We start from the raw sequence: 14,243 nt of genomic DNA, 5'->3' as shown, positions 1-14,243 counted from the left end.
ACTGTGCCATAGAACTACTGCCCAATGCGGTAATTCCCCATGGCAAATTGTATTCCTTATCACCCCACGAAAGAGGAGTTCTGCAAGAATACTTGGATGACTGTCTTCAGAAAGGTTATATAACACCTTCTAAGTCACCTGCAGGATTCCCATTGTTCTTTGTGAAAAAGAAAGAGGGCACTTTACGGCCTTGTGTGGATTATAGGCAGTTAAACGACATCACACGAAAGGATCGATATCCGCTGCCTTTGATACGCAACATTATGGAATCTTTGCGGAATGCCCGGATATTTACTAAATTGGATCTCCGAGGGGCATACCATTTAGTACGTATCAAACCCGGCGACGAATGGAAAACGGCCTTTAAGACCCCAGCAGGACATTTTGAGTATCGTGTAATGCCGTTTAGTCTGTGCAACGCTCCGGCTGTTTTTCAACGCCTTATGGATGACATTTTTTCGGATCTAATAGGAGTATCCGTATGGGTATATCTCGATGATATATTGATATTCTCCAAAGAGAAAGAGGAACATCTACGTCATGTGAAGGAGGTTCTTGGTCGGTTACATCAGAATCACTTATATGCCAAGGCCGAGAAATGTCACTTTCATCAGAGTAGTATCGAATTTCTCGAATATGTCATTAGTGAATCCGGAATACACATGGATCCTGCCAAGGTACGGGCGATTCAGGAATGGAGACAGCCTTATGATTTGAAATCTCTTCAGCGTTTCTTAGGATTCGCCAACTTCTACCGGCGCTTCATACCAGCCTATTCCGAAGTAACCGTTCCTTTGTCAGATCTGACTAGCAATAAGACTCCGTTCATATGGAATCCAGCAGCGACCAGTGCTTTCAAGAAACTTAAGGAGGCATATAGTACTTCCCCGATTTTACACCATCCTGATGAGAACAGGCCATTCATCGTGGAGGCAGATGCTTCCAATTTTGCTGTTGGGGCTGTCCTACTTCAAGACGATCCACAGACAGGGTTGGAGGTTCCTGTTGCCTATCATTCCCGGAAGTTAACATCCAGTGAACGTAATTATGCAATCATCGAAAAGGAGCTTTTGGCCATAAAGGTTGCATTTGAGGAATGGCGTCACCATCTTCTGGGGGGAAGATTCTCTGTGGAAGTACGCACTGACCACCGGAACCTACAGTATCTACGCTCCTTACAGTGTCGTACTTCTCGTTTAGCTCGTTGGGCCTTGTTCTTTTCCCAATTTGATTTCCTACATTCCTCAGTCACGAAACTTGAAGGCTGACGCTCTCGCTCGCTCTTTGGAGAACAACGTTGAACTGGATCATCGGGCTCAACAATTACTTCCTTCTAAACACTTCTTGTTGGTTACATCTCAATGCTTGGATACTATCCTACAGGACACTTTAAAGGATCCCAAATATTCCCTACTTCTACAACACCCCCTAATAAGGGAGAACGGTGGCCTACTCTGCTTTCACAATCGGTTATATCTTCCCACTGAGGTACTTCGGACTGCCGTCCTGCAAGCTTTACACGATTCTAGGATTGGGGGGCATCGCGGCATTCGATCCACTCAGGTACTGATTTCTCGCCAATTTTGGTGGCCAGGATGGGCTAGGCAAGCAAGAGAGTATGTGGAATGTTGCCCAGTGTGTGCCCAGGTCAAGATTCCACGAAAGAAACCTATTGGGCTTCTCCAACCCACCGAGAGAGCACCATATCCTTGGCATACTATTGCCACCGATTTCATTGTGGACCTCCCTCCCTCGGAAGAATATATTTGTATCATGGTGGTCATCGATTGTTTTTCTAAGTTAGCCCATTTCATTCCATTTCAGAAGGTACCTTCAGCCGGTAGTATGGCCCAGGCCTTTTTACATTCTATTTATCGCTTGCATGGACTTCCTGAGAAGATTATTTCAGACCGCGGATCTCAGTTAATTTCGGCCTTTTGGAAGCAACTTTGTCGTCACTTGGGAGTCCAGCGTGCTCTCAGTTCCGGCTATCATCCACAATCCAATGGCCTGACTGAGCGAACTAATCAGACGTTGGAGCAATACTTACGCTGTTTTTCCAATGCTTCTCAATCCAACTGGGCAAAACATCTGGACCTAGCGGAGGTGGCTTATAACAACTCTAAACACTCAGCCACTGGAATGAGTCCTTTTTATTGTTCCTCAGGTCTTCATCCCAAGTTGATTCCATTTCGTCCTGTTCCTTCCAGTACGGTTCCTTCTGCGGATCAGATGGTTGCTGACATTCAGAAGAATCAGATCCAGGCCACGGGAGCCCTCGCTAAGGCACGTGAGAGTATGAAGGCACAGGCGGACAGGGGAAGGAGTAGTGAGCCAGCATTCCAGGTTGGGGACATGGTATGGCTCTCTTCTAAGAATTTACCAGTACACAATCTCCCGACTAAGTTAGCACCCCGTTTTCTAGGACCCTTCCGGGTGATCAGACGAATTTCCTCTGTGGCGTTCAGGTTGGATCTGCCGCAGTCCTGGTGGATTCACCCCGTCTTCCATGTGTCCCTCTTTAAGCCATTCCGGTCTGATCCATACGGTCGTTCACATCCCCGACCTGCGGCTGTAGATGTTGGGGGCACTCCAGAATTTGAGGTGCAGGAGATCTGTGACTCCCGTTTCTTCCGGGGTAGGCTTCAATATTTGATAGACTGGAAGGGTTACCCTGCTTGTGATCGGACTTGGGAGCCTTGTGAGAACGTCCATGCCCCCCGACTACTGCGGGAGTTCTTTCGTAGGAATCCCTGGAAACCGGGTGCTCCGGGTCTTTCTGGTGGGGAGCATAGTGTTAGAACACCTACCTGTGCGGGGTGACGGGGCTCTGGGAGGCGTGCTGGTTCCTGGCAGTTGTACCCACGTCTCAGGTTGTGGAGACGACGCGCCGCTCTGGGCGCATTTCCCCGGCGGAGTTTCTCCGTCCTGACCCGTGTAGGGCACGGGTGTCGTTCGCGTAGCTGTTTGAGCGAGTTTGCGTTTCGAGACTCGTTCGCGCGGCGGCACCCATTCGCGCATGCGCATTGCAGCGCGGTTCAAGCCTCGGTTTCGCACAGGACCGCTACTTAAGCGATCCGATTTTGTTCTTCAACGCGTCTCAACGCGGTTGGTTCCCTTGCGCTTCGCTTCTCTGGTTCTGGGGTTATTGGGTCCTGATCCTGGGCTGGTCCTTCTGCTCCTCCTCTAGCTAGGCTGCCTTCCCTCCTGCCCTTACCTGTTCTCCTGTGTTCTCTGGTCTCTCTCTCTGGTTCCCCTTCCTGCTTCCTTTCTATTTGCCCGTGTTGCCCGCCTCCTGCTGGGGTTCCTGTGGTCCTGGTCCGCTTCTCCGGCTTCGGTGGATCCCTGTTCATCATCGTGCATTGGTACCTTGGACTCCCTGCTTACCTGCACCGGTACCTTAGACTCTCTGTTTACCTATATTGGTACCTTGGACTCCCTGCTTACCTGCACCGGTACCTTAGACTCTCTGTTTACCTACATTGGTACCTTGGACTCTCTGCTTACCCATACTGGCTACCTTGAACCTTCACCATCCTGGATAGCTGCTTGGGATACTTTGCCAGTATCTGCCAGTAACTTCTATGACCTTCCCAATCAGTGCTTGCACTGTACCGATGCCACGTTAATATCGGGAAGTGTCATTCGTGGCGTCAGGAGCTGGCCCCTGTTCAATCCTGTGTTACAGGACGGGTTCGGGGTTGGTTCTTTGCGTCACTTCTCTTCATCAGCTACCTGTCTACACCTACCACGACCTGGCTACCTCGGCACGCAAGACTCCTGGAGATACAGGTACGCCTCGTCCTCGGGACGAACAACTTAACACTGGTGCAGACAAACAGACCAAGGCACAAGAGCAGCGGGCCGAAAACCCCAAAGCTTCCCTACTGGAGGTCGTTGTCTCCAATAGACCGCAAAAGACACGTGGAGGCTAGATCCCATAAGTGAAGATTGCATTGTGTTTCAAGGATGCCAGCTAGCTTCCAGAGTTAGGGAGGCGAGGCCAAGCTTGTCGTGCTAACCTTGACTCGTAAATTGGAAACCGCAAAACAAGAAAGAAGCGCACAAAGCCGGTGAGTTAGCAAGTAACCTCAGCAACCGGTGTGTGTTAAAGTGAATGAAGTAGCAACATCATCTCACAAGTGAAGGCTGCAAGCTTGTGGATGAGACGTGAAGAAAGGCAGGCCCGTGGATGAACTTTAAAGTAAAATGCAACTTCAAGATTAGCGATACTAAGTAACAGAGTGGTCCGGTGAAAGGAAGTAGCCCATTGAAAGTCTCTTTGAAAAGTACATTGTTTGAAACTAAAAGGTGAATAAACAGCAAGAGTGTAAGTAAAATAGTGAACGTTGAGTCCGGTCCTGCTGCGGTCTGTTAGGAAACCATGCACATTGTAAGACTTAGACATCCGAAAGTGGTCTGAGCCCGATTGAGGGAAACCCAAAGTATACTAATCTTGGGGAAGGGAGCCCCCCTTACAATTTTCTGTTGAACTATATAGTGAAAGGTCTGAAGCCGACAGAGGGGGACCTACGAGAACTGTGTAGTGAAACGTCTGAGCCTGGCAGAGGGGGACCTTTGTGAACATTTTGGTTGAAGCATTACTTTTTGGAAGTCAGAGAAAGAGACTTTGATGTGGAAGGCCAGGCTGGCCTCGATCCACGGTTTTGAACTATGTACTCTGTTGGAAACCGAGCCAGAGTGTGTCATCCTGCCTACAAGGATCGCCTTACCCTGTGAGGTCTAACGTGAGGAGGTGGGCTGTTGCTGTCACTTTATTCGTCTGGGGTGGATAGCTCAGGGACAACACGCTCGTCTTGGAAGCAAGACAGCGCAGAGCAACACAGGTTCGATCCCCGGGTCCGCACTTAGAAACCTCTGGGTATTAAGCAAGTTATAAATATCCAATTATTACCATTACCATCATCTGAACACTGATTTTTCATTTTGCATACATTTCTCCTTTTTACACTTTTTGTGCAAGACATTGGGTTTTGTTAGCATAGGCCATTTTGATTGGACTGTTTTGTTTGGATCTGCATGAAATGACCGAATGCAAAAGTTCGACTACCAAAAGTCTGACTATATTATTATTTTTTTCTACATTTTTTCGCAAAATATATATGTGGGGGGAGACCCCCCCGCATTCCCCCCACCTTACCCCTATACATTTTTATTAACTTTACCCCCCCACATATATATCTGCGGAAAATACTTTTTGCATTCGGTAATTTCGTACAATACCGTTTTGTTTATCGTTTGATGATTGAGACTACTCCCATCTTAGTTATAGGGCAAAATGGGAGTTTCTCCAACCCCGATATTTTCAATAAAGGTTTTAAAAATTGTATACATTGTGTCAGTATCAATACTTGTGATAGCATATCGGATCACATTTTATCAGATATAGGTTACAAACAAGAGAGTAAGAATTGTTTCATTTTAAAGGCCCAGGGATAATGGGCCTAACTGTGCAGTAGCTCTTTATACATGTGATGCCCTACAAATAAGGCTACTTACACTAAGGTGCTACATTATATAGTGTATCACTGCTTTAAAGCAATAGTGACATAGATATTTTACTTGATACATGTAAAATGCTTTTTGGATTAATGTATGTGGTAGAGGTTTTCAGTATTTGTAAAATGAGTAATTTTCCTATTGATAGGATGAATTTACTGGTGTTTTGTAATTCATTTTGTATTTTAATAGTAAAAACTGAATATAATTTGTTGTGAAAACGTTCCTGCATACGTCAGATTGACTCTGTTTTTACCAATCCACACAAGGGTTGCATGGACTTTGTTGCTTCCCACGTACGTTTGAGGGACATTTATCATTGGCTGCCTAATCTACAAATGCCTAATCTGCGCTAACAGACTTGTCTTAAAAACTCATGCACACCTCAGCAGGCTCCTGAAGACCTTGAAGTTAGTATGTACCGTTATTCTGGAATAAACAAGCCCTTGCCTATTCTTCACTTTCAGCCCTATCCATCTGAAATTCTACCAGAAAATTAAAACTCAAACCTTTCTTCTTTAATTGTGTTAACTTCAAAACCTCCTTTTACATTGAAATTGGTGGGCGATCTTGTTTCTCAAAACTTCCCTCCATCCACAGCCCCAATCCCACCATCCTCATCATGCTAAATGACGCTTTTGTGGATTGTACAGTCGATACATTGTGCATATCAGTGTCATTTAAAGGAATAGACTACGCCTGCTTACATGTTCCTTATCTTTAATGCGCTGCAACACCCTTAATGGTTTTGTTTGCCATAGACAGTTGATAAATTAATACAGATAATGATTTATCTAGTAAACTCCCTATATTATTTTCCTTGGTCATTCTAAATCCCAGGTTGAGGAAGGACACCTTTTTGTAGTATGAAGAGACTGAATGTTTTGCATACATCTACGAGTGTTGACATGATATTGAACAGTATCAGATAGTGGCTAACCTCCCCCACACCCATTTGAAGTGTTACTCGGCCACTGCCTGCTTCTCTTAATACTAGTAAAGCTAAATACTTCTGCTGGCCATGTTAAACACCGATGATATTTCCTTTGTAGGTGACTATAACGTGGTGAAGGTGATGGAGCTGGTGGATTCTGTGTATGGACCGTATGCTCCATATCAGCTGCAGTATGGAGAATTAGAGGAGTCGAACCTGCTGATCCAGATCAGTGCCATGCCTTTGGTATGAATGTTTTAAAGAAGGAGCTTTTTATGTCTTTGGTAACCGCACAGTTTCTTTATGGTCCCCTAAATACTGGAGTAGGCGCAGCGTCTCGTGAGACTGCAAGTTCTCTATGATCCTTCTTGATACTTCAGGCCCACTGTACAATGTTTGGGATTCTGTCACTGAAATGTTCTTAAGATTTTGAAGACCAAATATCTTTCTGCTGAGACTATTGGGCCTCCATTTACTTCCCCTGAAATTCCAAATTCTTGCATCATCCATTGAGCTGTTTGCAATTTGCCTGTTGAAGCTAGAATGCCTTTAATCTCCCTTGATATCCTAGGCTTTTTATACTCCGTCCCCTGAGATTCTGGTATTAATATAACTGTTCCGTATAAAACACCAAATATATAAAAAAATGACCTGGAATATTGGGAGCCTCTGTGATTTTCTGTGACTTACACCGCATGTGGCGCCCAACGAACTGCATGTTCTGTTAGTGCATACCTCCAGGAGACAGTTGAAAGCTTTCTGCATATCGAGAGTGGCCACGACTGCCTGTGCACCTGGGTCGACCCAGGCAAGTATGTTGAATAGAGGGCGCAAATTAAGGGAAGTGGAGCGCCTCAGGATGAATCCCAACTGATCCGCGTGAATAATGTATGACATATATGGAGCCAATCTCAGGGCCAACACCTTAGCATAGATTTTGACGTCACAATTGATAAGAGAGGAGAGGGGGCGGTATGAACCACATTGTGTGGGAGGTTTCCCTGGCTTAAGTAGTACCAAGATTATCGCCTCTCGGAGAGAGGGGGAGACGACGCCCTTCCCGCAGGCCTCCTCCCATAGGGCTGACAATTGGGGGACTAGGCGGGTCTTATAACGTTTATAAAATTCAATGTGGAGTCTGTTGCACCCAGGGGCGTTTCCAGAGTCTAGAAAGTCTATAGCCTTGGGTATTTCCTCAGGTGTGATCGGGTTGTCCAGGGCATCCCTAGTCTTTGAGGAAAGGATAGAAAGCAGGAGTCTATCCAAGAATGTCTGTCGGTGGGGGGGGGGCATTATCCGCGTTGGAATAGAGGGTTTCGTAGAAAGAGCGAAATTCGGCATGGATATCATGCGATAACAAAGCCAGAGTGCCATAGTCTCTCTCAATGGCCGGGATATGTGGCGTTCCATTTTCATGGCAAATCAATCTAACCATGACGCGACCAGGGCGCTCACCCTGCCCATACCTACGAGCAGACTGGGGGTCGTCAAGGAACTTCTGTTCCCGCTCCGCTTGGGCACGAAACGCATCCAATCCCGTACCTATATCGGAAAGGTTGACACCAGACGACTGAGAGGAAGCGTTATTGGGTCTCGAGGAGGGCAAGTCGAGATTCACTCTCTGCGATGTCTCTCCGAATTACTCTAAGAATCCCCACCTCTTGGGAAATTGCAATGCCCCTGATATAGACTTTTGAATGTTTCCCCGAGGGTGGCTTGTGATTTGACAGAACCAATGTTTAGTGTAAAAAAGTCATCGATGCTGGTCCCCAGTTCCGTTTCAAAAGCAATATCTAGTAAAGAATGAGGTTTCAATCTCCACGAGCGAGCCCTTGGATTGTCCGCATTCCACCTCAGGAAGACTGTCACCAGAGTGTTCTGAGAATGTTCTAGGAAGGACAGACATTTGAGTGATGGTTCTGACAAGTATATCCGAAATAAGCCGTCTGTCAATGCGTGAATGTGAATCATGTACCGAGGAATAAAAGGAGAATACTCGGGAGTCAGGGTGGATCAACCTCCATGCATCAGACCTTTCTAACTGGGCCTGCAACTCTGATAGTCCTGGCTGCCTTGGAAAGTTGGCGAGGTCTGGAGCACGATCTATTGAAATTAATGTCTAAAATAGTGTTAAAATCCCTGGCCCAGAGGATCGGGACAAGACGGAATCCAGATAGCAGGTAGGAGAGGTGCATATAGAAGTTGGGATCGTCGATGTTGGGACCATATATGTTAAGTAGCACAACCTCCCTGCCCAGTAGGGTCCAAAACAGTAATAGATGGCGTCCCAGGGGCTCTACATGAGTCACTTTATGTTGGAATTTAAGACTTTTATGGATTAAGATCATGACTCCACGGTTCTGGGTGGAATAGTTGGTGTAATAGCATTGGGGGACCTTGATCTTGCGAACCCCTCACACCCGCTGGACAGAGCGTGTGTTTCTTGCAGGAAAAGCAGTTTAACCTTATGCCGTTCAATGGATAACTGCATCTTATGCATTTTTAGTGTGATTACCCAGCCCTCTGACATTCCAGCTCATACATACAACGTAGTCATCAGCCATTGGGACGGTAAACCAGCAACAATAGACAAATGCCCCAACTGCAAAATTGACTACAGGACTTAGACCACACGTACTGAGGCCTTGATCCGACAGTACCAATCTGGAAACATTTAGCGGTTCGGATTCCCAGTCGCGTGTCAAGCATTTTATAAACTAAATACCACTCACAACCCACCACAACCCTGCCCCTCCCCAATCAGAGAGGTGATAAACCACAGAACCGTTAACCCAACCATAAGTAGCGGCATGCTTCGACCATGAGCGGCAGAATATCCGAGGTGGGGCATTTACTAGGCATTATGTGGTGCACAATGTGATAACAATACAGAGAAAGCAAAGGAACAAAACTTGTGGGCCGAAGCTGGATATCAGATGACCTCATAAAACGAATGGTCTGCAGATGTATCAGCCATTCAGGCCTCGTCCCGCATGAGGTATTATTAACATTCTGTCATGCCGCCAAGTTCCTGGCGTCTATGGAGCTGCTGGCGACGCGGAACTTAGTCCCGTCGGCCAGCAGCTTTCTGTCACGCCCCCTATTTCCTGGTTCACTTTCCTTCTGCTCTCATTGGTTGAGCGCTCCGTGTCCTAGTGTTTTTAACCAGCCTCTTCCGGGTCACGGGCGCGTCGCAACGCTTACGGTTTCGGCCCGTTAGCTCTGAGTTGCTTGCTCTCTGTTGCTCTCTCTGGTTTACTCGTTTCTTCCCGCCGGTTGGGTCCCCGCGCCCAGTCCGGCTCCCTCTCTGTCATCCTTCGTTCCTCCGCTGTTTCTGCCTGCCCTTCTCTCGCTCCCTTGGCTTTGCCTCACTCGCCCGCCTCTTCTGCCCTCCTTCCCACTTGCTTACCCTCCCCCCTTCCCTTTTTCACTTACCGCCTCTCTTCCTCTTGACTGTTCCGCTTGCTCCGTACTCCTGTTTTTTCTTCTTCCTCTCGCTCTGCTCCGTCCCTTCCGTGTACCAGTTCCCTGCTTTGTCCATTGGATCTGCTCTCGCCTACCACTCGGATAAGTTTGCTGTGTCCTCCTGTGTACCAGTCTCCTGCCTGTTCCCCTGGACTGCGTTGCTTACCGTTTTGTACTTCCTCTTCAAGCCTCACGTATACCAGTTCCTCGGACCGCTTACTGGACTGCCTGTGTTCCTGGGGGGTTCACTCCCACGTGTTGCCTCCAGACACTTTTCACCAGCTCTCACCCTACAAGTATTCCTGGTTCCACTCCTCCAAAGCACCCGACGATAACACAGGGGTTTTTTGTGCCTAAGGGCTTTTTCCCCTCCTGGTCGTTCCCGGGGGAAGGGCCCCTTGGTCTCCCTTTTGGGGGGCACGATGGCTTCCTCCCGGGGTCGTCCCTATCTACATAAAAAAAAGGTGCGATCACGAAGAAAGGAAAAGAAAGGTTCTTGGAAGGAAGAAGAAGGTGAGGAGTCGGGGGAGGGGGAGATCTCGGAATCTACACTGTCGGACGAAGATATCACCGACCCCGGTGACACATTCTTCAAAGAACATTGTTCAATTACGATTAGCCAGGGTAATGTTCATCTATGAATTTGGAGGCCTCATCAGGGATGGTAAACCATAAACCCAGACTACCATAGGTCAAGAGCCAAGGCAAGGCAACGGGCAAAACAGAGCGGGTTATGATGCATCTGTCACTGAGTGCGCTGGGGTTTGCCGGGCAGAGATCATCTGGTTGCTGTGCTGGTCCCCCTGCCACCGTCTGATCATATCTGGCCCACCGCCTGACCGCCGCGGGAGCCTGGCCAGCAGCCTCCAGTGACGGTAGACCCTCCATCCAGGTGAGAGCCAGGCACAGCGCTGAATCTGGGGCATGACCAACGGGAGAGGATTGGTAAGCCCTCTAGAAGGCATCTTCTTGTGTAGGATTGAGGACATAAACAGAGGATTGTGTGACATACACCCCTCCTAATTTCCCTGCTTCTAAAACATAACACACTCTGGGGTCTAAGAGTGTGTACCCCACATCAAATGTCAAATTATATGGCATAGGATGATTACCGCTACGGTTCTGACAGGGAAATGGCCAGGCAGGAGCTACTGCTGGGGAACCAGGAGCTAGTACACAGCACACTTGAGATGCACCCTTCAACATTTTGTCCATTATATGTGATCCATTATATTCAATTGTGTCCTAATATTTGCATTCTAAAGCATGCAGTTAATGTCACAAATTCATGTTTGTAAGCCGCCAATTGGCCTGGGGGGACAAAGGAAGCTATGGGTAATTGTTTGCTTTCATCTAACCAGACTCTACTCAGGTAGAAGCAGGAACTAAATAGCACTGTTTCCAGTCATTTCAAACCCTGGACAATAAGATTAGGACAGCGAAGGCTCTGCATGGTGCCCCTAAACCATCCTCCACAATGTGACATTTGAGTTAAGACGGAGCTGAAACAGAACGTCTCTCAGCTGTCCTTTTGGTTCAGACAATGTCCTCGCCAGGTAGTCCAAACCATCTCTTGCGATTCCTTCTACTTTGATGTTTCCTCTTGGACTAGATAGGTCGGCATTCACAACAAAACAAAGTTCACTTGTCCATCCTGTGTTGTTCACAGTCTTAGCCACTTGTAGGCTCCTTTTCAGCCTTGCTTGATTTCTCCCTTTTCTCACCCGGCGGATCCACTTAATTCCAGTGCCATTAAAGAGGTGTTTAAAGGCAGCAGTGAACAAAAAGCATCCCAATACAGTGATGCACAATGCCCCTGTTGGTGAATGTCAGAAAGCCTCTTTGAGCAAATAAAAGGTCCCGCAAGGAGTCAGGCATCAAAGCATTCATTCTCCAATTTATAGAATTAAGAGCAGAGAATTGGCATAGGATGCACTACATTTTGTGCGCAGATGTGGAAAAAACATTCCCTAACCCTGCTGCCCAACAGCACCCCTAAAGGGCAGTAATTGCCTACACTTGCTGCTTATTTGATTAAATGCTTGGTCTCTGGTCATGTGGGTGATAGCAGGCCTCCCCCATCTGCACATGCTCTAGGCCCATCAGTTTGCAAGTAATGTAGGCGCCCCACCAGACAGGCATTGTAAATTCCGACCTGCTATCTGCATCGTGCTGGGCCCCGATTCACTCCTCCACCACTTTGTCCACTGTGCTCCAGTTGCCTGGAGACCTAGCCCGATATCACAAGGGCACTTCCTGGGGTTCTCCTGCATTCACTTTCCCAGTCGTGGGTGGAGAAGTGCCACACTATCCACCAGATTGCACCTACCATTTCTGTCAGATTGGCCCAGGTTTCACCGCAAGATGTTTACACCCATATTGTTTACAAATAAATATTCATAATCTTTATTCAGACCTTTATCTATTCTTAATGAACAAATTATTCATGCCTCAGATTGTCCCAGATTCCTTTACTGCTGCCTCCTCTTTCTTTCGCAGTTAATTTTTCGATGGCAATACATTTCAGCTTTACTTGTTTTCTCTTGACTTGTTCCATTTTCCTGTGCTTGTGCCACAACATTGATCGCACATGTTCATCCATTCTTGTCTGTAATTCTTTTTTTTATACTTTGTATGTATAACGCACATATTAAAGTATGCATTGCAAATCTACAATCTTTGTTAATGTTGTATGTTAGACTCTGTTCATGCTTTCATCACATGCTGGCTACTGTTTGTTGCAAATGTTAATTACGAGCCTAGTTCCTTTGCAAATGCATTATGTTAGATCTTGCTTTTTGGTACTACTTAGCATGTTAGCCACAACTTCCTCCGAAATTGCCTCCTATGTTGTTGCTGTTTACACTTTACATATGGTAACACGGCCACTGAGTTCTCACATCTCTAGGCTTCTTTAACTCGATGACTATCTCCTCGCTGTATAATATCCCGAGCACCAATTACGAATTACGCACTACTCGCCTGCCTTTATGTTGCACCTTTGCCCACAGAGACTCTGCTGTGCCAGTCCGCCTAACTTACTGTGGCCGTGCAGTCGCTTTATTGCCCCTGAGCTCCTGCTGCGCATTAATTTGCTGCATGCCTCCCTTCACAACTGTACTATTACCCAGGCAAATCCTTCTCTTGTCCTAGTAATAATTTACCTGAGCCGTCTTCTCTGCCCATTTCAAACTCATGCTCAGCCCACCATCAGCCTACTAACGGAGTATCTTATGACACACACTCATTAGCTCTCTCCCATAAGTCATGCACCTGTTCACCACTACTAACTTATGCAGACAGCTAGCGCTGACTTTGCCCCTCGCTATAACACTACTTCAAATGGATTGTGTCCTCCCATGTATCCCTCATCTTATGATAATTCGTATCCCAGCTTCAGCTGCTTCGGAAAACATTTTCACCAGAGGGTGCTGTGTTCTAGACCGTGGAGTCGATGTCCCGCGAGGGCTGCCATCGGGCGTCGACGGCGGCCCTCGAGGGACAAGGAAGCGACGTCATAGGTCTTCGTCCCCCTCGTCCTCTTCAGAGAGGAGAGTGACTGTGAGGATGGAGGTAGGAGGGGAGACACCAAGGGAGCCGGACTGGGCCTGATGCAGGGCGCTTTGGGGGTGGCGGAGCAGGCAGTACCTACTCCGCCACGGTCAGCACAGTTACGGGATGCAGGGGAGGTGCCGCCGCCGACGGCACTGGTGTGGAACGCTGGGGATGGGCCGCGGACAACGGAGACGCCTTGTCGGCCTTCCGCACGAGGCCGCCTGCACTGCCGCGGCGCCGGCCCCTCTCACATTGGCCAGCAGGGCAGCACAGAGGAACCCCGCACCAGCAGAATATGGGCCCGGCACCTTGCCCTCCGGCGTTGAGCGGCGACAGAGCTTGGGGACACGAGAGCCGGGCTCGGGCCGGCCGCTCAGTGTCGGAGGGGCTCACTGTACCAGGGGGAACGAGGTCAGGGGAATGAGGCAAACCTATCCCCCCCCCCCCCCTCCTTACCTGAAAAGTCTGCCGACGCAGGACAACCCACGAGACGGGCTGACAATGGAGCACCATGTTGGGGCGGCGGAGCCTATGGAGAACACGCACGCCAGGCAGTGCTCATGTGCAATGGTAGCAGGGTGGGAGCTGGAAACTTGGAGGGAGGTCTGGAACCAACCAACAGAGGGAAGGGAAGAGGAGGGGGGAAGGCAGCTCTATTTCTAGAATTTCTAGAGCGAGGGCTCCTTGAAGCTACACCAATCAGAGGGGGGGAGGGGGAGTCCCTGATTGGCCCTTTTACAAACCTAGGACCAGGTATAAAAGGGACTGG

General features: G+C 48.0%; 1 protein-coding gene across 2 annotated transcripts in view; it reads left to right on the top strand.

The window, feature by feature from the left end:
* COG7 (component of oligomeric golgi complex 7) overlaps positions 1-14,243 on the top strand; it is a 1,349,184-nt gene that overhangs the window by 978,145 nt on the left and 356,796 nt on the right. For both annotated transcript variants that reach the window (XM_069647398.1, XM_069647397.1), the window contains exon 9: positions 6,573-6,700. In XM_069647398.1, coding sequence (XP_069503499.1) covers positions 6,573-6,700 — 128 coding nt within the window. The remainder of the gene's footprint in view (positions 1-6,572; positions 6,701-14,243) is intronic.

This window comes from Ambystoma mexicanum, chromosome 2q (assembly GCF_040938575.1).
Source record: "Ambystoma mexicanum isolate Mex_15411 chromosome 2q, UKY_AmexF1_1, whole genome shotgun sequence".
Taxonomy (NCBI): domain Eukaryota; kingdom Metazoa; phylum Chordata; class Amphibia; order Caudata; family Ambystomatidae; genus Ambystoma; species Ambystoma mexicanum.
This window is presented reverse-complemented; position numbering and strand designations above follow the sequence as displayed.